Source organism: Mustela nigripes, chromosome 13 (genome assembly GCF_022355385.1).
Source record: "Mustela nigripes isolate SB6536 chromosome 13, MUSNIG.SB6536, whole genome shotgun sequence".
NCBI classification, from domain to species: domain Eukaryota; kingdom Metazoa; phylum Chordata; class Mammalia; order Carnivora; family Mustelidae; genus Mustela; species Mustela nigripes.
Genome location: NC_081569.1, coordinates 105,510,918 through 105,536,009, shown reverse-complemented (window position 1 = coordinate 105,536,009; position 25,092 = coordinate 105,510,918). Strand labels below are relative to the sequence as shown.

Here is a 25,092-nt window from a genome sequence, read left to right as displayed (position 1 = left end):
CGTCAGAATTAAGAGCACATTAGCTATCTCTTATTCGTTGGTTTGGGTGGTGGTGACATAAAATGGAACAGTCGAGTTCAAATTATGTGGGTCTATTAGAAATACAACTGTCAAAAGTAAATAAATGGTCCTAATATATTTAAAAGCTAGGAAATAAATGGATGGCAATTCAGGGGCATAATTTAGAGAATGATGGCAGTGATATGAAGTCGCATATTTTATACAGAAGGCAGTTGTGAAAATGGTTGGTGACGTTTCATTCTTAGGTATTAGACTCATCCAGTTTATTCTGATAACACTTCACAGACAACTATGGCGTGATATAATATCAAGTTTAGGTTGGTTGCAAAGACATTAAAAAAAGTTGATTTTTAGACTATGATTATGGGTTTCTTCTATTCTTACAAAAAGTAGATGCCAAAGCATAGCAGATTTTCATTTTTGTTGGTACAAGATATAAAACACTATTTTCATTATATTCCTATGTGTTTCGCCTCAGTCAACCTTCTCACTGCAGGGGTTAAAAAAGCGCATGGCTGTTTATAATCAGAAAATAACACAAATGTCATCATTTGTCTATTGAAAACAATCATTTTCATTTTCAATATACAGCTACTTGTGAAGATTAATGCAAGATCATTGTAGGTCTTTTACACTCCGTGACCTTTGGTCATCTTCAGTACCATTGATTTCCTTTTGTTAGATAGAACAAAGCCATTATCTTGAAAATTGACTAATAACTGGGTGGGTGGGTTTATAGGCACCAAAGAGAAATATTAAGAAATAAATTATTACTTTTTCTTTCACTAGGAGAAATTTCATTTAAAATAAATCTATATTAAGATTTTTGTTTAACGTTTTCCATGTATCTTCTTCATGTTAGTTCCTCATTATCAAAAACAGCTGTTCTTAACCCTGGCTACACATTAGTATCATCTGGGGAGCTTTGAGGAACACAAAGGATGCCTGGGCCCCACCCCTAGAGGTTCTGATTCAATTGGGTCAAGTATCAATATTTTTTTTGAGGATCCTCAAGTGAGTTTAATACTCAATTGGGGTTGAAGCCACGGTTGGTGTGTAATGATTCTTAGTGAGCCCAGTCCATAGCCCAGCAGAGCAGAGTTGGGTGTAGAAATGAAATGGGTGTGATGTAGGAGCAACTGTGAATATGGTTGCAGGACGCAGGGTACCATTGTTGAGAAATGTCCTCCAGAAGTATTACAGGTGAGAGTTTTGCTTGTGAAAGGGAATAAAGAAAGTGAGCTTCAGGTTTTCTCCATATTATTAAACATTCCATGGAGAAATTGCAGCCCGTTGACTATTTCATGAAGACTCAACTGGCACTGATACAATTGTCATAAGAACTGTAGTACCTATGCAAAAGGAACTTATATTTACTTTATTAACATGTAAGATTTCAGCTAGAAACAGGAGCACTTAAAGAGAGTCTGAAGTCCACAGTGCACTAGTATGAAGATTTTGTAATACATTACATCACAGTATATTAATGCATTCATGTATACATTACAAAGATCCTGCTTCCAATATAAAAAAAAAAAGATACCACTGCCAATATTGGTTATAAACCAAAGCCCACCCAACTCAGGGAAATGGAAGCAAAATAAAACCATAACCTAATAAGACACCTATAGAGATAGTAACATTACAGATCACAATAATACTAATATGTTGGGGGCATGTTTACTAAATGCTTTACTTGCATCATTGCATTTAATGCTCACAAATCCTGTAGTGTGTAAATTTTATTATTATTTTGTAAGTAAAGCTGAGGCCTCCACCAAGGCACATGGCTAGTATTGCCAGAAGAGGCTAGATTCAAGCCTCAGCTGTCTGACCACAGAACCCCTCACTTCCCACTGCTTTGCCATCGGCCTCTATGGTAGATAACTTTTTCCTCAATGATGTTTCTAAGAATATGAATTATGCAGGTAATGGTGATTGTGTGGGCTTAGTAATCCCACATTTACATCGTTTTCATTTTGCCAAGTGTCTTCTCCTAGGAGCTTCTCAGTTTACTCTTGGTCATCATGAGACTCAAAGAGGTTAAGTGACTTACCCACGGTTTTTTGCTAAGTGTTGAAGTGAGTAGTGAGAAGGTGCCTGCTTCAAATCCAGAACTCTTCCCATGACAGCACTCCATGTCCTTTACTCGTGCTGAGTTATGGAGTGAACTTCCACTGACTTCTGCCACGGTATTTCTCATATAGTTTCTTCCCTTAAGAGCTCAGAATTTATCAGCAAGTCAGTGGTCTTGATCAGTTTATGCCATTGTTGTCATTCTCACCACAATCAACGATTAATCATCCCAAATTCTCTATAAATATCAGCTATGTCCCTGTAGCTATCCTAAACTCTTGCTACATGTCTTTAATTAAGCCTTCATGAGATGATTATCTTACTCCCATTTTACAGAGAAGGAAACTGAGGGGTTTGAGGCAGAGAGGGCCAGGAATTTGCCCTCTTACTTAACTGGGTCCCAAACATAAGGCAGGCTGATTCTGAAAGCTTTGCTGTTAATGACTTTATCATACTGCCTAAATCCAAATAGTACTGGGGCAGGGGAATAAAGTTTGAGCATAATCACTCATCCCTATCATTCTTTTTGTGCTCATAGATAGTTTTTTTCAGGGGTGCCTGGGTGACTCAGTAGGTTAAGCCTCTGCCTTCGGCTCAGGTCATAATCCCAGAGTCCTGGGATCTAGCCCCCCATCAGGCTCTCTGCTTGGCAGGGAGCCTGCTTCCCTCTCTTTCCCTCTGCCTGCCTCTCTTCCTACTTGTGATTGCTGTCAAATAAATAAATAAAATATTTGAAAAAAAAAAAAAAGACAGTTTTTTCCAGATATCACTGTGCTTGACAAATTTACCTGGCAATATGCTTGGGAATACACTGGGTTGATTCTTGTCACCTGTTTGGGGCTTTCAATTCTCACTTGACCCTGTATTGCAGCATTCCGTAGTTACAGCTTGCCCAGTGTGTAAAATATTAATGAAGGGTGAAACACTTTCCAGAGAATATAACTCAAAAGTATTTCTGTTTTTTTACAAAATAAAATATTTTACACTGGTCTACAGTGCTCTGTGGAAAAACTGTTCATGGTGGTCTATTCTGAAAGGTGCTAGTTGAAAACAGCCAAGCATCCCAGAATACACAGGAAAAACATGTCTGCTGTAGTGACAAAAATTGAAAAAAATGCTTGTGTTTTGAAGATGACATTTGATCAAGATAATACTCACATAAAGGCAGACCAATACAACCTTTTATCAAACACCTTTTATTTGGACAGAATCTCATTATAATACTGTGTAAATGTTACAACAGAAGTATTACACTTGCAGGCTCCCTCCCTGCGGATTCTAATGAGATCCAATGGGGCAACGGGCTTAGCTGGGAATCTGGAGATGTTTTTTTCTTTTTTTAGAGAGATCGAGAGAGTGCATGAGTGCAGGAGTATGAGTGTGTGTGGTTGTGGTGGGGGATAGGAGGGGCAGAGAGAGAGGGAGAGAAAATCTGAAGCAGACTCTATGCTGAGCATGGAACCCGATGTGGGGCTCCATCCCAGGACTCTGAGATCACAACCCGAGCCACACTCCAGAGTCAGGCACTTCACCAACTGAGCTGCCCAGGTGCCCCTGGGGACTTTTTTATTTTTTAATGAAAGAAAACTCTCATTATACAAATAATATATGAAATATGAGTAGCTATTACTCCATTGAAAAATAAAACTCTACTTTTTCACTGTGTATGATTATTTTCAAGGAAATTTTTCTAAGGGAATATTCCAAAGATTGGGGAGAGAATAATGGCTTTAATCTTTTTCTAAAAGCAATACATACACATTATGAAAATTTCCATTTATTCAAAGAGGAGTTCAAATGAAAGTCACAACTCACCCAAAGTCCTACCGCCAGCATTAAATCAGCGTTAATATTTGCTGAATATTGTCAAATATCTCCATACCATTTAACAAGAAGCTAGAGGACTTGCCAATAAAAACAGCTTTTATAAAACAAGATTGTATATTTTCAAAAAGTATTTGAAGTAATTTAATGGAAGAAACTGATGTGAAAATGAGAGAATTGCTGAGCTTCTGACATGATTCTTTACTGTATGAGCTATTACCTTCTAAAATTAAGAAAAAGTCTGTGATAAACATCAATAGATCAGAATAATTTTTTACTTTCATGTTTGGTTTTAGACTGTACAAGTGGACCCTCTGCAGGGTCTTTTTTTTTTTTAAGGAAGATCTGTCATGGGTGAGAAAGGTTGACAAAAATGTTGATCTAAATCTACATCCTTAAATCTATGATTTTCTCAGATTTCCATGAATTAATATTTATTTCATTAAAAACCCCAATAATATTCCTGATACTATATGACTGAAGCATGAGGATTGTTGATTGCAGACCTCTATTCCATCTTAATGAGGTCACTCCTTCTTCATTATTTTGAAACGGTTTCTGTCTCTCCCTCTTTCTCCCTCCCCCTCTCTCCCTTACCCCCCTCCCCTCTATCTCTTTCTTTCTCTCCCTCTCCCTGCCTCCTTCTTTCCCATTCCTTCTTATATTTGAAATTATATTCTTTATTCAATTCTCTTTCATCTTCAGACTAGTTAATACATTTGGGAACAGAATCTGTGAAGTAATTGATATATTCTAAGTTACTATACTTAAAGTAGAATTAAAAAGGGGCACCTGGTGGCTCAGTGGTTAAGCCTCTGCCTTCGGCTCAGGTCATGATCTCAGGGTCCTGGGATCAAACCCCGCATCGGGCTCTCTGCTCAGCAGGGAGCCTGCTTCCCTCTTTCTCTCTGCCTGCCTCTCTGACTACTTGTGATCTCTGTAAAATAAATGGATAAAATCTTGGGGAAAAAAAAAAAGTTAATATTCACCGAATCCAGCAAACAAAAGCTAATGTGGGTAGATGACTTCCAGAATAGCACTTGTCTTTTTGGAATTTATTAAATGTATGTGACCACAAAATTTCCCATCCATCTCAACCTGGTCTCCCAAGTTGTGTATACATTTGACTAAGTATTAATATTTATATATGGTCATCTTTCCAGTTCTTATGAAAGTACACACAACTATTCAAAGAAACATGACTGCCTTATAATTAAGCTCACAGTTTGAAAGCTAAGAATTTGACATTAATAATTCTTTAAAAACCATCTTTGGCCTAGATGACAACAATAATAATTGCATTAAAATCTGGGTCATTGTAAATATATTCCAGATTTGTAGCATATATTTCAAATAAGATAAGAAATTTGTGGGACACCTGCATAGCTCAGTGGGTTGAGCATGTGACTCTTGATTTCAGCTCAGGTCATGACCTCAGGGCCATAAGATAAAATTTCATGTACGGCTCCACACTTGGTGCAGAGTCTGCTTGAGATTGTCTCTCTCCCGCTCCCTTTGTCCCTCCCCTGCTCAGGCAGACCCCTTCTCTCTCTAAAATAAATAAATAAAACCTTTATAAAATAAAAAGATTTGTTAGAAGTTTAAAGTATAGAGTTCTGTGTCCTCCAAATATGTTTAAACTATATTTTTAAGTTAAATCTGAGTAAAGTTGTCTTGTAATTCAAGCATTACTTACAAGCTCTTTGCCCAAACTGATGTTGATTTTGAAGAGATGAAAAGTACAAACATAACAGGTTTCAATTTTTAGAATTTATTACAGTTCTACCCATTAAACTGAGCATGTCTTGCTTTTGGTAACACTATACCAAACTGCAGGTCCAATATACTGGTAATAGGGATCAAGAAGGACATAATAGGGGCACCTGGGTGGCTCAGTGGGTTAAAGCCTCTGCCTTCCACTCAGGTCATGATCTCAGGGTCCTGGGATCGAGCCCCACATCAGGCTCTCTGCTCAGTGGGGAGCCTGCTTCCCTTCCTCTCTCTCTACCTGCCTCTCTGCCAACTTGTGATCTCTGTCAAATAAATAAAATCTTTAAGAAAAAAACTTTAAAAAAAAAAAGGACATAGTTTATTGACAGAAACAAAGGTACAATGAGAGATCATTCCTTTTCCTTATCATTTTAGTTCAAGAAGCATTTGCCCTTATGGTCTTAGTAAGAAATGTTAAATATATTCAATTTTTATAAAGGAAGCAATAGCTATCTATCTCCATGGTTCTTTTCTATTTCAGTACCATGATGGATTTTTTGGTGTGGCCCAGACAAGATTTTGTGGCTAATTATGATTGAGTACCACCAACCAAATGAACAGTTTTGTATTTTGATCAAGTCAGAAAACTTAAAAAAGAAAAATCACACAAGGACATCCATTATTTAATACTTTGCAAATCTTTCCATGTGTTTCCCTCAGCTACCATTGTGCCCAAAGCCTATCTCTCTCTCCATATGGCCATCTCTCCCTCTGATGCCAGTTGCCCTGTGGAGACCCCTCCAAATGAGCCCAATCACTAAAAGATTTAGCAGGAGGAGCTGGCCACACTGTCTTAAACACTGGGCCCTGCTGTTTCATTTCCTGGCCAGGTACATCCCATCAAGGTGACCATGGGTCTAAGCATCATTGTGTTAATTTCATAGCATAAGGAGAGGGTGGTGGTTAGAACTACCATGTGGATTAAATGCTGTGCTCTTTTACTGTCCACACAGAATGCTGGGTGTAATGTATCTCCTCTTTCAAAATATCCCCAAAATTATTTAAACATCTAGAAATAAGAGTGTTGGCATTTTTCTCTTGACAGTCATACTGGCTGTGTTTAAGCAATGAGAAGAAAGGGCCTGGAAAATGGAATCACTGCAGATGCCTTTATCAGCAGAAGTGGCTGCCAGCAGCTTCCCCCAGGCTCAGGGCCCCTGGGTTACCATTTAAAGTTTAAACTTATGTGTGAGATGGTTTCATGGCAAAGGAAACTCATAGAATCCATGACTTAGAGATGTCGTCTTTGAAGGTCTCTGTGCCTGTTTAAGGTTTTTTTATTAAGTTGATTCCCATTATGTTTCTCCAGTTCGATGGCAAAATGAGGGAAAGTTAAACTAGGGATAGTTACTACTGTTTCCTCTTGTTAACTTTTGGTTTTGATATTTTGTTGGCCTCATGAAAATCAGAGAAACTGACTACCACGGCTTTGGACACAGGGTGGTAAAGAACTGAGGTTTTTCAAGCCTCTAATTCTTTTCAGAAGGTAGTCAAGTATTGTAGTCAATTATTGGAAGCTTGCTGAAAAGTCAATTAGAGTCAACAGCATATCATTTTTCAACAATCCTTTGATGAAATGTTGATATTATATATAAACAGAATTTTCTCACTTGGCCTTTTATGAAGTAGCATTCACTTGTCACATAGCATTTTACTGGATCAAAATGGAATATAAATAAATACACTTAGGAATATGGTGCAATAATGAAGATCATCCCGCATAGTTTATTGCCATTCATGTTCTCTACTTATACCACATTTTGCCTTATAAATAAAATATGAGTAGCTGCACCACTGTCTTTAAGTTTGTACAAACTTTCTGAATACTGTGCCACTACTGGATCATATAATTGGATACATTTAGAATGGTTTCCTAAACCAAAAAATTATGAAAGAAAGCAAAGGGCTTTCTTTCTAGAAATTTGACAGAGCATTTTATTTCTATTCAAACCCTGGGTCACTTCTGTTTCTTTTTACTGTCCTTGATTGGATTATGGAAATGAGGGTAGCACTGATTTCTGCATTTGAAATCAGGATTCTTCAAATCTGCCAGATCTGCGAGTTCAGCCTTGACGGAATGAGTTCCAGGTGAGCCCCAGGCAGGCTGTAGCAAGGGCTCCCACTTGTGTTTTGGGGACTATGATGAGATCACCAAGCCCAGTCCATTTCTCAATAGAGAGGATGCACCCATCTCTCATTTCAAAGCCAATGCATTGCTCCTTGGTTTTCAGCAACATAACTTTAGTTTTTATACTTGGCAAAGCGATACAGTAATTTACCTGCCTTTGTGAGTGTGCTTAGTGAATGTGACTCGAGTGTTTAACCTCTTATATGACCCTTCTGCGTTAGAAGGATTATTAGAGGAAGAGAAAGCTGTCTATACTTTGTTGTACCCAAAGACTGCTGGGGGTAATTTGTCACAGTTACAGAATGACTTTTATTTTTTTGCTTAGGTTTTAAGGAAATTTTATTCAAATATCCATTTCTTCTGGATCAGCTACTATAAAGCTTCCTACACAAGTTTACATCACTCTAAGCAAAATTAAAATGTGAAAAGTCATCATTTGCACAGCAGACAGGAACACAAAGTCTCTTCTCTGATCACACTTCACCACTTCCTACCCTTCCCACTGAATCATCACGGGCCATTTGCTGTCACTCTGACCACATGCAGCCATTGCCACTCTTCCAGCCCGAGAGTTCCCAAGTTTTGACAGCCTTTCATTCTCAGCCTGAGCCTGAGTTGTTCATTTCGATTCTGTCCTCTTGAATCTTCCAACTCCTCCAACCATGCTGCTTGTGCAAGTTCACAGCCCTGGCTCACTCAGCTCAACCATCTACTGCTGGGAACACCCAGCCTCCAACCCTGTTGCCTGGATCCACGAGAGATCCCTAACTTTAACCAAACCCTCTTTATGTTCAGGCAGTTTTATTATTGATTCCTTTTTTTGACATACTGTATTTTCCTAGGTCAGCACTATACAATAGAAATACAATGTGAGCCACTAACTAGAAATGTTAAGTTTTCTAGTAGCTTTCTCATCAAAAAGTTAAATAAATAAATAAATAAATAATAAACAGGTAAAATGAATGTGATAATATATTACTCCAACATATCCAGAGTATTAGCCTTTCAACAACCAAAATAAATTACTACAAATCCAATAGGTAGCTTATAGACTCAGTAGCCACATGCGGCTCATCACTACTGTACTGAATGAGGCAGGTTTGCACTTTCCTAATCTCTTCAAGCCGTACCCTTCTCATCCTCAGTTTCAGGAAAGCCTCCTAACTCATTTTCCAGGATTTGAGTAAATCCACCTCAAGCCACTTTCAGCCACATCATGTTGTTCCTTTTCCACCTGAACGTATATCTATAGCCACACCCATATGTTCCCAAAATGTCTCTTCCTCTTTACCCATTCTTTTCATCCTTCTCCCTTTGAAAACAAAGAGCTGTAATTAATCCCATCCTTTCTCCCCTTCTTTGAGACTTTGCTCAATCAAATCTCTCTTTCCAAAATGCTCACTCCTTCCTTTCTGTTAATATTCCCAGGCTTTGCTTAACCTAAAGTTTTGCTTTTGTTGGTACTCACCCAAACTACCATTGTATTCACCATCTTTCTTATTACTTTGAATTTCCCACCATTTACCCAACCCTTTACAAGATGGCTTCCATCCTCACTACTGGTAGTACACTCTGCTGAGTTATGAATGACCTTCCATCTCCAAATCCAGAGTCCTTTCTCAGTTATCATTTACCTTTTTATGTTTTCAGCATCCGTCACTGTAGTCTGCCTCTTTGTCCTGAAGGGCTTCCTTGTTCTTGACTGCTGTCAACTACACCGTTGGGGTCCCCATTCTGACACTCAGACAGGACTCTTTTGATAAGCTGCACTTCTTTGAGTCTTAAACTATGGTTTCATCCTCAGTTGCATTTCTTAGTCTCTCCTGTCTTGAAAGTTTCCTTCACTCTCATGGTCTCAATCACCCTTTCTACTCAGAATATACCCAAATGTAAATTATTCAACCCTCTTTCCTAAATTACAGTCTTGTACTTCCAATTTCCTACTGTACATATTCATCTCAACATCATTGGACTATGATATTACAGGCCATTTAACTCAGGGCTACTATGACAAACCCTAAAAAAAATAAATCATTTCTAACCTTTAAAAAATTTCGGAGGCATTGTAATTGTCAGCTTCATCTCACCTGTAATCCCTATCTCATCTCTCCCTAGACTGTCTGAATGTCCTGCTTTGATGTCATCACATTAGAACCTGGAGGTTTAAAAGCTAGTGTCCGCTTTACCCCCAACCAGCTCACCCTCTGATTTCCTGTTTTTGTCAGTGACACTAATCACTCAGTCACCCAGCTTTGAATTGTTGCCTTCACCCTTAATTAGCTATTCGTCTTTTCTCCCACGGCTAATTAGTCACCATTCTTGTTGATTAATCCTTCATAATATTTCCCTTTATCCACTCCGTCTCCTTAGCAAATCGTTCGCTACATTCACAAACCATCCCACATCCTCTTTCATCAATTCCAGCACGATCCCTTCCTTGAACTCAACTTTTGTCACCTCCAACAACACAAAATATATTGGCACTCATTCACCACTTGTAAAATGAATGTCAGTCCTCCCAGCTAGTTCTTCAGTTCCTTAAAAGCGGGCACAGGGGCACCTGGGTGGCTCAGAGGGTTAAGGCCTCTGCCTTCGGCTCAGGTCATGATCTCAGAGTCCTGAGATTGAGCCCCGCATCGGGCTCTCCGCTCAGCAGGGAGCCTGCTTCCCTTCCTCTCTCTCTGCCTGCCTCTCTGCCTACTTGTGATCTCTGTCTGTCAAATAAATAAATAAAATCTTAAAAAAAAAAAAAAAAGCGGGCACAGAGGGACACCTGGGTGGCTCAGTGGGTTAAGCCTCTGCCTCAGCTCAGGTCATGATCTCAGGGTCCTGGAATCGAGCCCCGAGTTGGGCTCTCTGCTTAGCAAGGAGCCTGCTTCCCCCCCCTCCCTCTGCCTACTTGTGATTTCTCTCTCTCTCTCTCTGTCAAATAAATAAATAAAATCTTAAAAAAAAAAAAGGCACAAAATTTTATGATTGGTTTTACTAGATAAATAGATGACCAATAATTGTATCTTACAAACTTGCACTTTAAATATAGAGCTCTGGAAGGAGACTTAAATAAATCAGTTTAGCCAAATTAATTTTGCATGCTTCGGGAACATTCAGCCTATAACCACATAATGTGAGAGAGGCAATTTGTGTTTTGGAGGAAGCAGCAAACTTAGGGTTTGATCTTCTCCCATTAACTCCCATAAGACAGATTTCTTAACTTTTATCTTCTTCATCTGTTATACCTATTATATACCTATCCAGTACAGTTGATTGTGAAGTTTAAATGCAGTAACGTCTAAAAGTGCTTTGAACATTTCAAAATCTATGTACGTAGATTACCGTGCCACAAGGTACCCAGAATAAACATCCCATTTATGTCATAAGATTACGCTTTTGTTAACCTCCTCATTAGAAGCCTCCAGCAAACTTAACACATTGATCGAAACACCTGTTGTGTAATGACTATGCCGAGCTAATACTGTTTAGCTAACAGTCCACTCTCTGTCCGTAGTTTCTTCTCATAAGGCAAGCCCCTGCTTGATGCCTGCCATTCTCAAGCTGTTTGACCAGGTATCCAGAGATTCAGAAGTCTTTTCTAGAAGGGTACACCATTTTTAACAAGTGTTAAGCAACTTAAGTGGAGGTTCACTTGATAGTAGCAAATTTTATGTTTTCTTTGCCTGAAGACTTCTGTAGGGTCTCCCGTGCCCCTTCACCTCATCTCAGAGGTGGGTAAGCCTGCTTTCTCTACCACTAAGGAGTGCCCCCTTTAGCACAAATCATGCTGTCTTATAATGTATTTGTTTCTAAACATGTCTGCCATGTGAATCTGTGGGTGTCATAAAACAGATTACAACTTATTTGCGCAGTGGGTTTCTTTTTTTAAACAATGCATTGGTTTGTTATTACTGGCACCTAGCACAAAGCCTGGCCCTTAAAAAAAGTTCTTGCCCAATAAATACTGAATAAATTGAACAAAATGGGGAAGAGGCAACATTGCAGATAATGGTGGTGTTTTTGTCTTTTTATTCTCCACACCACCCTCCCCTACTTGAAACAGAATAAATGCTAGGAGGCTTCAGTTCCCCAGGGGCCTTTAGCCCTGCTGGTCTGGACATAGGCCTAGGCTTACTTCAATTTGTTGCTCCAAATCCACTCAACCACAGGGAGCGCTAGGCTTCTGTGGAGACCCCTTCTCCTCACCCTTCTATCACCTATCCTCAGAGGCCCAGGGGTTTCTTGTGTTATGTCTTTTAAAAGATCCCTCTTCTCCACCTGAAAAGGATTATTACCTTAGTACTCTGCTCTCAAACTCTTCTAAAACAAAAATCATTTGGAGAACTCATTTGTATTTTGTTGTTAATGACAAGCTAAACTTTATTGCATTTTCCCTTTCTGGGATCTTTGCAACTAAAAAAAACCAAAACAAACAAACAAAAAACATAAAAAGGATAAATATAAAGATAAAAAGGATAACCTAAAGGACTGAATTTCTAATAGTAGAATGTCGGTCAGTGTAATTGGTGATTGGGGCAGGGAGAAGAGAGAGGCTTTAGAGCAACTTTGCTTTTCCTTTGCCCCTGGAAAACTACTAGTAGAACCAGCCCCACTCAAAAGAGACAAAAATCTTTGCTTCACATCAAAACATGCCTATGATTCTCTCCTCTACTTCCTACGCAAAAGTGTTGTAAGAGAAAAAGAACAAATTTTTGCCCAACAAAATGGCAGAGCACGGCAATCTTGTGCATTCATGTCATTGGTGGACCAGGTAGATGAGAAGTAGGTGGGGATGGATGGCAGATCAGCTCAACAGTAAATTCTCTCTCCAGCCTCACATTGCTGAGGGATCCTTAGCCAGTTTTAAAAGAGCCTCCATGCCACCTCTTCAGTCCCTGATTTACTCTCCAGTCAGACTGGAGAATAATATTTTGCTCTGCCACACTTCTTGTTTCCCCTTATATTTCCCTATAGCATCAAAGGGTCGTCACAGGCTATGTGACCTTTTCGATACTGTTCCTTCAATCAGTTAGTTACATACCTGTGTATGATGAGAGAAGTCCCCTGCTCTCCTCAACCTGGTCACCTGGTATCCAATTCTGTAAACCAGGTGCGTCCCGGTGCCCTGCCCATGAAGCTGGCAGTGTAAGCAACTGCCATTTTCTTTTGGTTGTAAGATGGGAATTTTGTGTCTTCTCTTTCTGAAAATTTTTTGATGTGACATTCTATAAAGACTGTTTGTTACAACAACATGGATCGACCTTGAAGCCATTATACTAATAGAAAAAATACAGACAAAAACAAATATGCTTATGATCTCGTTTATAGGTGGAATCTAAAATAGCCAAACTCGTAGAAACAAGAGAATGGTGGTTACCAGGCTTAGAGGGTGTGGGAACTGGGGAGATGTTGCTCAAAGGGTACGGACTTCCAACTAGAAGGCAAATCAATTCTGGAGTCCTCATATGCAGCACAGTGCTTATGGCTAACAATACTGTATTATAAACTTTGAAGTTGCTAAGAGACTTGATCCTCAGTGTTCTTACCACAAAAGAAATGGTAATTATGTGCTACGGTGGAGGTATTAGTTTAATGATCTGGTGGCAATCATATTACAATATATAAATATATCCAATCAACGTGTTGTACACTTTAAACCTGTACCATGTTATATGTCGATTATATCTTAATGTAAAAAAAAAATTGTGACTTGATTACTTGGGAAATAAATTGGTGTACCATTCTTCAACAAGGCTTCTATGCCTTTTTCATAATCTGGTGACTAGGATATTGAAAATACTTAAATTATGTATTGTATTTGAAGCATCATGGCTTTGTTCTTTTGAACTTAATTTTTCTGTGTCTAAGTGAAAGAGGGAAATAACTAAATGAGATATGTGCTGCAGAATTTAAAGCCGTGTTTCAGATTTTTTAAGTCATAATAAGTGAGCAAATAGAGTATGCTGTATAAAATGGTTTAGTCCAAATGTCAGCTCCAAGGATTCGTGAGACAGCTACTAACTTTTTAGTGTTGCTTGCTTTGGAGGGGGCCGTATCTTTTTTTTTAATATGTTTTTATTTTATATATATATATTTTTATTAACCTATATTATTTGTTTCAGGGGGTACAGGTCTGTGATTCATCAGTCCTACATAATTCACAGCACTCACCATAGCACATACCCTCCCCAATATCCATCACCCAGACACCCCATCTCTCCCACCCCCTCCCCTCCAGCAACCCTCAGTTTATTTCCTGAGATTAGAAGTCTCTTGTGATTTGTCTCCCTTTCTTGTAATTCATTTTTCCCTCTCTTCCCCTATGATCTTCTGTCTTGTTTCTCAAATCCCTCACATCAGTGAGATCATATGAATATTGTATTTCTCTGATGGACTTTTTTCGTTTAGCATAATACCCTCTATTTCCATCCACATCATTGCATATCAATTTTTGTTGGCTGTGTAATATTTCATTGTGTTTGTGTGTCTGTGAATATACACATACACACCACACCTTCTTTATCCATTCATCTGTTGATGGACATCTAGGCTTTTTCCACAGTTTGGCTATTGTGGATATTGCTGCTGTAAGCATTGGGGTGCAGGTGCCCCTTCAGATCACTACACTTGTATCTTTGGGGTAAATACCCAATAGCACAATTGCTGGGTCATAGGGTAGCTCTATTTTCAACTTTTTGAAGAACCTCCATACTGTTTTCCAGAGTGGCCACACCAGCTTGCATTTGAAGCAGGCCGTATCTTTATTCAGAAACCTTTGGCTGTGGCTGCATCTCCAGACTCACTGCCATGCTTATGGAGGGACCACTTCTCCAGAACCTTTGTTTTCATCATTACTGCCCCTTCTTAGCAGCAGGGATGTGGGTATGACTGAGCTACACACCTCTAGGCCACCACCAAGGCATGAAATTTGTCAGTAGGATGCATGTAATCGATGCCATCCGAAGGGACAGAACAGGTCTTCCAAACCTCTGCACTTTCCGTCTTGTTTCAAAGTCACAGGTGGTGTAGCCCAGCGAGACACACCCCTAGAGGTATGGTCGCTGGAGATTCAGCAGCTTTTTTCTTCTCTGTGAATTTATGAACCATTCTCAGGGATGAAAGAGAGGCCTCCAAAGCATAATACGATGACAGTGAGTGCCCCAGCCAAAGCCCTGTGTCTGCTCACTTGTGTTCAGGCACCCGAAGGCCAGATGGGCAGATGCAGCGTCCTCGGCTTTGCCAAGTGAGCCCCGAGGCAGCCACCCAGCTGCACGGCCCACATTAAGTGTGTGTGTGTGTGTGTGTGTGTGTGTGTGTGTGTGGCTTTGTCTCCTCTCCCCACAGCTATTGACCTACTCTACTGGCGGGATATCAAGCAGACCGGGATCGTGTTTGGGAGCTTCCTGCTGCTGCTCTTCTCCCTGACCCAGTTCAGCGTTGTGAGCGTCGTGGCCTACCTGGCCCTTGCGGCGCTCTCGGCCACCATCAGTTTCCGCATCTACAAGTCTGTTTTACAAGCTGTGCAGAAAACCGACGAGGGCCACCCTTTCAAGTGAGTGTCCCAGCTGGACCGGCCCTGGCCAACCTCTCATGGGACTCCTGCCCCCGGACTCGGTGTCAGCTCCTGGGCATTTGGGGGATGCGTCACTGTGAACTGACAGACCTCTCAGAGTCTCTTGAATGCCCTGGCTTTTAATACCTGATATTTCTAGTCAATTTCTAAAACACACTCAGTTATTGCTATGGTGACATATTGCTGTATTGATTTTTTAAGTTTTCATCACCACGAATGAATTAATAGATGTATGTAACATAAATTTACATATAATATTAATATTTTATATTTAATTATTATTAATAGTAGTCATAATCCATTATATGTGTACAGCATTTTATAATTTAAGTGGTGGTCAACAATGAATCCTCCCAACACCATGAAGAAGGCAGGGCTGTATAATCTCTATTTACAGGTGGGGAAACAGATTCTAAGAAGAAAAGTGACTTGCCCAAAGTTACACAGCCAGTAACTCACATACAGTCAGGACTAGGGTGTTTGAATTTTTATTTCTGTGGTCTCTGAAATCTAAATACCAAAGGGCCAACTTTCTGGGGGGTGCAGGTTCATGAATAGTCTTATAGTATACCCTTCTCTGCATTTTTAGCCTGGGGAAATCTGACTGGAATGAACATTGAAGAGGAGGAATTTTTTGTTTTGTTTTGTTCTTTTTTCTTAATTTTATTTAAATTCAATTAACATATAGTGTATTATTCGTTTCAGAGGTAGAGTTTAGTGATTCATCAGTTGTGTGGAAGAGTTTTTTTAAAGGCAGTCTACTAAGAGGAAAAATGAAACAGGACAGAGCCGCCAGTGGCACCCAACTCCACCCCATCTCTGGCTTGTGAGGGCAGGGTTTTTCAGCACTGACTGTCAGAGCCACCCTCTCCCTCGGCGCTGGCCCTACAGGCGGCCTCGGCTCCTGTAACAGAGGGATAGCTCTGAGTCCTAGATGAGCCCTGTAGAAGCTGCTGCTAGTGGCTTCTGCCCAGAGCCAGTCCTTCACCAGATGCCTCTGAGTCCTCCTGACTCACCCTCACCAATCAGCTGAATGAAGGCCTTAGGGCATCAGGCTCTTAAAAGGGGAAAAGATGACTTGTTGTGGGGACTTACTGACAAAAGGGGAAAAGCTGCCTGTCTAACCTCCCTTCCCAGCCTCTGGTTCCTGGCCTCAGTGTTAAACAGTTACAGTCCAAGCATCCTTGCCCTTGGGATGTATTAGACCTTCTTCTAATGCAGAAAGAATGGGTCTTCTGGGCTGTAACTTGGTTATCCAAGTTCCAGTTCCCAGCCCAAAGGTACGAGAAGTGAAGGGAAGTGTCTTCATACCAGGATTACATCGTGCCTCATTTAGTGGCTCCAGCCTGTGACCAGGGTTCGCGTCTTCAGAGTCCTGCTCTGTCCCAGCCTCTACCCTCAGCCAGCCAAGGAGGCTAGTTTCTTTCACATTCTTGGCCCCCCAAGACTGACACATTCAATTAGCTCAACTACTTTATCTTCCTTTAGGAGACAAATTTAAAATAAAAAACTTTCCTTTGGTTGAGTTTTTTTTATCAGTAAAAGAAACATCTGACTCAGTATATTTTGGATCAGAATTTACTATCTAGACAAACAAGCATTTTTCTATTTTTTTCCAAGGAGTAGGAAAGCCATAAGTTTTCAGTGTAAACTCTCTAAAATTCAAGCCAAATGCTCTTTTTTTTTTTTTCATCTCAATTCACAGAGTTAGCTAAGCACTGTAAGAACTCTAGAAATATCCTCTAGGTAGATGATGTGGTACTGTCTTAGAATAGAGAGCGGGAAGGAGGAAGGGAAGATAGACCCTCTGTGGGGAGCATGGCCAAACAAGAAGATGGGCTATTTGAGAAGCCTGGTTTATCTACCCATAATCATATGTCATCATTTGAAAAAACTGAAAAATGTAGTCACTGAAAATATTGCTCTTAGTAGAGACAGTGAGCTTTTGAATATGGCCCGGGTCACTTTAGTTTTCAGAGCTCTCTACATAAAACTTGGAAGTATTTTCCAAAATTTAAAAATGAAATATTAAAATTTTAATAATGAACAATAATTGGTGACTAGGATTTCAGGTATCTCAGTTATTAAAAGAAATAATCCCTCTCCATGCAGCCAAGAGAAATGAGGACTTTCCCAACTACCTAGTGGGCCAGGGATTCTGGAGAATTCAGCAAAAGGGCTGATTTAGGGCTGGCTTTTCTCTGCCTCTAGCCATTGTTCTGAATTATCAGCTCCCACTTTCATGCAGTCTCTGGGACACAGAAATAGTGACAGCCCACCACTCACGGCCAAGATTCCCAGGTTCCCCCAGGCACTGGCAGTAGGTGTGTGGGGTGCCCTATAGCCCAGTAGCTGCCCTATGCCCCCAGAGGTGGCCCGGCTGTCCTCAGAGCGGGAGAAGGAAAACTCAGCTGTTCCGAGATTACCTCTGATGGAGCTGTCTTTGGGGTGGTTTCTTGACAGGACCTACCTGGAGCTCGAGATCACCCTTTCTCAGGAGCAGATCCAGAAGTACACAGACTGCCTGCAGTTCTATGTGAACAACACGCTTAAAGAACTGAGAAGGCTCTTCCTTGTCCAGGACCTGGTGGATTCCCTGAAAGTACGGTTGCTTATGCCGTTCACTTGATAGTCTTGAGTTTCATTTTCCCCAAAGGTATACTGTAAACCACCACAAACTAGAGAATAAGAAGAAAGTGCTAATGGCATTCTAGAGTGAGAAAACCTCTAGCTGAAGCTCATCCAGTCCAATCCCCTCATCTTACAGACACCAAAACTGTGGCTCAGAGAGGCTAAAACACTTGCCCGAGGTTGCCCAGTGAGTCACTGGCAGAGCTGGGATCAAACTGAGGGCCACACAGCTTCTAATTTTGTACTTTTTACAACACACTAGGTTGTCCTTATCATTTTTAATTCCTCGGCCAATGTCCTAAAGTTAAATTAAAAAAAAATCTAGTTTTGGGTATGTGAAAAATGTGTATTCTTTTTTCATGAAAGAAACTCTGGGCTCTGCTAATAGTGAGAGGGGCAAGTGTCCTTACATAGCATGGGCTATGAGACGGAGCCTCAGAATCAGTGGACCTCAGCCACCCGGGTGTTAAGAAACTCTCATGAACTTACCAGGATTCTTTGAACACACTGCTTTTCCCACCCTGCAGTGTATGGTGAAACCTGAAGTCAGTGAGTCGTGATATAGCTGGGCCTGAGCAAGGTTGTTATGGGTTCCCCATGCTCCCAGAATGCTTTGTACATGCTGGGCAAAGGGTCTTGTGGCAGGGGACTGTCCAGCAACTGTTGGAGGAAGGGAAGAAGGAAAAATGAGTAACATGGCCTGGGCCCTCAAGACGCTTTCCTGGAATAACATCTTTCCACGTAAGGACTAAAGAGAGATGCCGTAATTATCTACCCTAGGGCTTTTCAAGTGATCTTTCTGTATGTGTCATGTAAAAATAATGGGCTAGGGCAGGGGTCAGCAATCCTTATTTGTAAAGGGCTTTATGGTAAATACTTCAGGCTTTGCATGCCTAAATCTCTGTTCCCAGCTACTCAGCTTTGCCATCAGAGCAGGAAAGCAGCCAAACACAATGCATAAATGAACGACTGTGGCTGTATGCCAATAAAACTTTATGAACTCTGAAAATTGCATTTCATTTCATTTTTACATATCATACAATGTTGTTCTTGCTTCAATTTTATTCAATCATTTAAAAATGTAAAATTCATTCTTAACTCTCAGGCACATCCAAAACAGGCCAAGGGCTGCTATTTGCTGACCCCTGCCTTATTATTTCATGAGTCCTACAAATCTTCTAACAAAGAGATCCAAAGGCTCTAAACGCTTACATTTCCCATTGAAATTATGGTGTATTTTCCCCCAATTTTAATCTCAAAGAAGTCAATGAGATAAGACTCCATCTGTCACAAATGGTTTTAGAAGCTCTGATAATCATGCCGTTCTTCAGTTTGCAGTCCTGATGTGGCTCCTGACTTACGTTGGCGCTCTCTTCAACGGGCTGACCCTGCTGCTCATGGGTAAGGACAGACAAGCCTGTTACGTCTCCTTCACACGCTCCATGAGCATAGAGCTTCCTAGGCTCTTAGCTGGGATCTTGTTGTCATAGATTCCCAGGAACCAGCGCCACATAGTACATGGCATTTTCCCTGTCATAGTTCCTTTAGAGAATATAATATATATTACACATTAATAAAGAATTCCTTAGTCTAGAGTGTTTTTTTTTCTCTTCAAGCCCAGCAGTTTTATTTGGTTTCCAATCACTATCTGTTTGCAATAGTCAGTTATAGACTGAATTGTCAGAGTGTACAGTCCATCCTCATTCCAGGAGTAATGGCTTAATATCTATCAAATGCTCAGCATCCTCTTATTTTCCTTATGGACTGCCCTGCCATCTTTTAGCTAAAATGCTAGCTACTATAAAATAATGTTATAAGATGACATAATTATATAAAAATGTATCTGAAAGCTTATCCTCACTGCTGTCAGAATTTTAATACTCTATTTGTTTTTCATCCCAGCTGTGGTTTCAATGTTCACTCTACCTGTAGTGTATGTTAAGCACCAGGTAAGTCCTACGTGATGTCAAATATTCACCTTAAATTTTGACCTTGTGACCTTTGAGTGTGCTCATGATTTCTTCCTCTTTGCAGGCACAGATTGACCAATATCTGGGACTTGTGAGGACTCACATAAATGCTGTTGTGGCAAAGTAAGTTACATAGTACAATTCCTAAAAAGGAGAGACTGCCTTAGGCTGGAGTTTGTGGGGATTAGAGAGGGGTCATAAAAGGATAATAAAATACTAAGTTCATTTATCATCATTGAGTCATGCATTCATATCTTTTCCAATCACATTACTTCAGAAAATAAGTATACGTTTTAAGATTCTCAATTAAATAAAGCTTTCAGTGATTTAGCCCAGGTATCATGATGAATGAGTTTTAATGAGTGAATGAGGTTCAACTCTATCTGGAGACTAGCTCATGTCTAAGAACAACTTTCTTTTGGAGGAAAAAAGGAAGCCTGATTCAAAAACTAAAATTAATTTCTAACAGTTTAATTGAAATAAAAACAATCAAGTTAACAAACATTTTCAACAATAAATGCTATTGATTTTATAAACCATTTCAATGGTTTAGAAAACGTGAGAAATTTAAAAAATCTGTAACAGCTGTTATATTTGCCATTACATCGTTTAGACTCTACAAATGCATATGTTTATTGGCTTACTTAATTAACACCATCGCTTTTTAAACCTGAGTCTTGTGTAGACTCCACTTTATGGTCACTTTATATATCAGGAGATAAAAATTCCAGTTGTAAGTAGCCACAGCTAACGTAGGCATTAATCTTAGTTTTCCATAACTTTTAAATTAGTGTTTGTATATATATATATGTCCTTCTAAAATGATAGTTTTTATGTTGTCATTTTATTAGCAATTTCGTTTTCATCAAAAGTTGACCTAGGCTCCCACAGGAAATAGATGACATAAAAGGGCTAGATTTTGTTGACACACACTTCCTCTCACAATCTTAGAATCATGCTGGACCTAGGTGATCAGAATTAGAGGGAAGTATTTTAGACAGACAAAGATATATGAAACAAAACAAAAATAAACCACTTTAAAGTTCTTCTGCTATTCGATTTGCATATCATCAGTTTTGGTTCTCTCCTAAAGTACATAAAGTTCATATTCCTCCTCTTAAATTCATGGTGAACTTGGATCTAGATCAGATCTACAGCACATTTCAAAATGCCTGAAATTATCATCTTGGACCCAAATTCAACTAAGAACTGATGAAAATCAACAATTTGAAGCTAAAGTATTCATTATTTTTGTTTTAAGAAATGGCAGCATGTTATAGCACGAAAGTTGGTGGGGCTGGAACCTGGAGAAACTGGTTAAGACCCCAGTTCGCAGACTCTTAAAACAGACCTATTGAATTAGAATTTCTAGGATTGGGGGCCTGGAATCTATACTTTAATGAACTCTCCAGGTGACTTTTTGGCAATTAGAGCTGTGTTTTGGGGAACTATAGCAACACCATTACAGGAGCACAGCTAAACACCAGAATAGCCTAGAAACTAGAAGACAGAAATTCTAGTCCTAAGTTGTCCGATTCTTAGTTTGGGGATCTTGAGAAAATCACATCTATTAATTTTTATTTTATTGATTGTCTGGTTGGTCCCAAAAAGAGCCATACCTGTGATGTCCCTCCCAGGTAATGCATGTTAATAGGCACAGAGGGTATAAAGATGAATAAGATGATCCCCACCCTAGTACAGCTCTCAGCCTCTCGATGTAGACAAAACTATTAAAAAATAAGGGTAAGACAATGTAAGAACTGCACTGGGGTTGTATAAAATGTGAAGGTCCGGGAGATAAGGAAATAACTGTTCCTACCTGGAGGGATAATGGAAATGACACTAAATCCTCACTAAAATGAAGGCCTTTGTCTTAACTCTGGCCGCTATAACACAGTACCATAGACGGGGTGTCTTATAAACAACACCAGTTTATTTTTCACAGTTCTGGAGGCTGGTGGTCCAAGATCAGAGTGCCCACACACTCAGGTTCTCGCCAGGACCTTCTTCCAACTTACAGACTTCTCGCTGTGTCCTCACATGGTAGAAGTGGAAGGAAGCTCTCTCTGGGGTCTCTTTTACTGGACATTAATCCTATTCATGAAGGCTCCACCTTCATGACCTGACACCTCTGAAAGGCCTCACCTCCTCATACTAACATGTTAGAGGTTAAGTTTCAACATATGAATTTGGGACAGGAGGACACAAACATTCTGTCTGTTACAATTCTGAGGGATGAGTAAACATTCATCAGGTGGGTGATGAGGGGAAAGACATTGCAGGAAGTAGAAACAATATAAAAGCAGAGGCAGAAGCATGAAAATGTAGGTCACGTAGGAAACAGTCAGTCAGGCATTGTGTCTAAAGCTTACATGAGTAGAAAGATCAACTGGAAAGAGTCTAGAAAAGAGGCTGAGGTCAAGTGTGGAATGCTCTAAGGAGTGACTCTGCCGCAATGGGAAATGGCCAGCCCCTGCTGTTTTTAATGCCAGCGTGATGTAATCAGAGCTGTGTTTTGCACAGATCACAATGACAATCTAATGGGAGGGGAGTTGAACCAGAGAGTGGAGACAGGGCAATCAGATTAGCTGGGAGGCGATCATAATTCACAGAAAGTGATAAGGGTCTAGGTCTGTTAAGATGGAGTAAAAGGAGAGAAGACAACATACAGTGTATGAACATACATGTACAATCAATTGTTAGATTAAAATTGGCAATCCGGGCTGTGGAAAGGAAAAGAAAGAAAGCATTACCCATGAGGACTACCATGGTTTCTGTAATTGGTTTTATTCAGATTTGGCTCTGAGCTTGGTAGCTAGAGCAAAAAGAGAATCTAAGTGAGTTACATAGATAAGTCTTGTTATCGGAAAGGAAGGAACAGAAGTTCTTCAAGGGAACCTGTTTTAGGGTGCCTGGGTGGCTTAGTGGGTTAATCCTTTGCCTTTGGCTATGGTCATGATCTCAGGGTCCTGGAATTGAGCCCTGCATGGGGCTCTCTGCTCAGCAGGGAGCCTGCTTCTCCCTCTCTCTCTGTCTGCCTGCTTGTCACCTCTCTCTCTCTGTGTCAAGTAAATAAATAAAATTGTTAAAAAAAAAAAAAGAGAGAGAGAAAGAGAGAGAGAACCAGTTTTGTCTGACACTATATTTTGAAGAAAATTTCTTGGGTGTCTTACCTCTAAGGCTTCTTTGGCTTTGAGATTCTGACTCCATGTTAGACTAATTCTCAGCACAGGAACTCACACCATTTTAGTGAAACACTTAAGAATGTGATCTTTGGAGTCAGGCTAGCTTGAGTCCATTTCTGGCATTTTCAGCTTTCTGAGTTTGTTATAGATGTTATTTGACTCTGTGAACCTGTTTCCTTATCTGCACACTGGGAATGTTAATACTTAACTGTTAAGGTTGTTGGTGATTAAATGAGATATTGTCTGTAAAGTATTCTGACTTGGGCATAAGACACACTCAATGAATAGTAGACATCATCATCATCATCATCATTCTCATCATCAGCCCATTACTGCCTAGAGATCGGTTGAAGAGGAGTGTGGAGGACAGTCCTAGACCGGGTCAGGAAGACCTTAGTGCCACTACCTTCTCTATGAAGAGTAGATGGATGGAGCCTGGGTCTCAGTTCAACACACAGAAATGTGTCTCTATTGCTGCATAGAAATGCATTCTTAAACACTCCTACTTTGCTATCATATCTTTTGGAATATTAAGCTATTTAGTCAACTAATTAAAACAGCAGCACCGGGCGCCTGGGTGGCTCAGTGGGTTAAGCCGCTGCCTTCGGCTCAGGTCATGATCTCAGGGTCCTGGGATCGAGTCCCACATCCAGCTCTCTGCTCAGCGGGGAGCCTGCTTCCTCCTCTCTCTCTGCCTGCCTCTCTGCCTACTTGTGATATCTCTCTGTCAAATAAATGAATAAAATCTTTAAAAAAAAAAAAAAAAAAAACAGCAGCACCAATGAAGTCACAGAATGATTTCATTAATGACACTTGTGACTTACCACTTTTTTTTTATATATTGTCTTTTTTCAGGATTCAGGCTAAAATCCCAGGCGCTAAAAGGCATGCTGAGTAAATCAATATCCCACCGGGGACTGGACACAAACCAGAATGTGTGGAGTGGTAACAGCTCTGTTCTTACATGTTACTGCAAATTGATTGTTTCTCCCCCCAATACCATCATCTTAGAGACAAACTCTCAACAGCTGTTTTCAGGCTGTTCCTGTACTCTTAGGATATTTGAGTCACTTGTGTCAAGCACTAAAGTATAGAGAAAGTGTATTAGATGTGGTTTTAATTTTGTGTTGCTAAAAAAAAAAAGTGCATGATGGTGAGAGCCCAATTTATTTTTTCTTCTTCGGTGTTCTCCTCCTCCTCTCTGCAATGCTTCTGTAGCTTCTAATGTCCCCTGTGGCTAGGCCTTTCCCGCCGAGTGCAGCGATGCAGTAGTGGAAACCGCTTACATGTCCTTGGGTTGCTGGTTGGATTCATCTTTAATAACAATATATAGAATTGTAGACTGATGTTTTAGTGTTTTTCCAACACACAACATAAAAATAAAAACAGTCGGCCGTACTTCTGGTAATCAGTTTTGTATAACTTAAAATAATTAAATAAATGAATAACAGCCCCTCCCCCCAAAAACATGCAGTACTTTTGTTGTGTGGGACTGACAGGCTGATTTACATGTATGGTAAAAAGTACCAGCATGTTAACTTTATTACAATTTGTATTACTTTCTCTGTAGTTCCTAATGGACCTAATTATGGACTCTGGATATTTGCACTTATGTACTTGATACTGAATGCATAAATAAATGTTACTAAATGTAAAACCTTCTCCCTCTCTTCTTGTGGTATGACCAGAAAATGCAAAATTTCTAAGAAACAGAGTCTTCCAAGGACAGCTTGGGAAACCTGAGAGCAAGAGCTCACTTTGTTCCTTGCTCCAGAACCATAGGGCCCAATCCCAACCTGGCATATGCTCCTTTGGGGAATTGACGAAGCCACCAAAAAGTAATAAAACTGAAGCATGCTTCATGTTGTACTCTGCGGGGTTGATGCAGATATTTTGAGTCATATTTTAAAAACTGGAAAGTGA

At 40.0% G+C, this 25,092-nt stretch overlaps 1 protein-coding gene across 2 annotated transcripts in view; it reads left to right on the top strand.

Moving 5' to 3' along the window:
* The window catches only part of RTN1 (reticulon 1), a 218,138-nt gene extending 193,312 nt beyond the window's left edge, over window positions 1-24,826 (top strand). For both annotated transcript variants that reach the window (XM_059373321.1, XM_059373322.1), the window contains 6 exons: window positions 15,155-15,362; window positions 17,847-17,985; window positions 19,346-19,415; window positions 19,917-19,963; window positions 20,049-20,107; window positions 24,025-24,826. In XM_059373321.1, coding sequence (XP_059229304.1) covers window positions 15,155-15,362; window positions 17,847-17,985; window positions 19,346-19,415; window positions 19,917-19,963; window positions 20,049-20,107; window positions 24,025-24,067 — 566 coding nt within the window. In that variant the 3' untranslated portion in view covers window positions 24,068-24,826. The remainder of the gene's footprint in view (window positions 1-15,154; window positions 15,363-17,846; window positions 17,986-19,345; window positions 19,416-19,916; window positions 19,964-20,048; window positions 20,108-24,024) is intronic.
* Window positions 24,827-25,092: the final 266 nt, after the last annotated feature.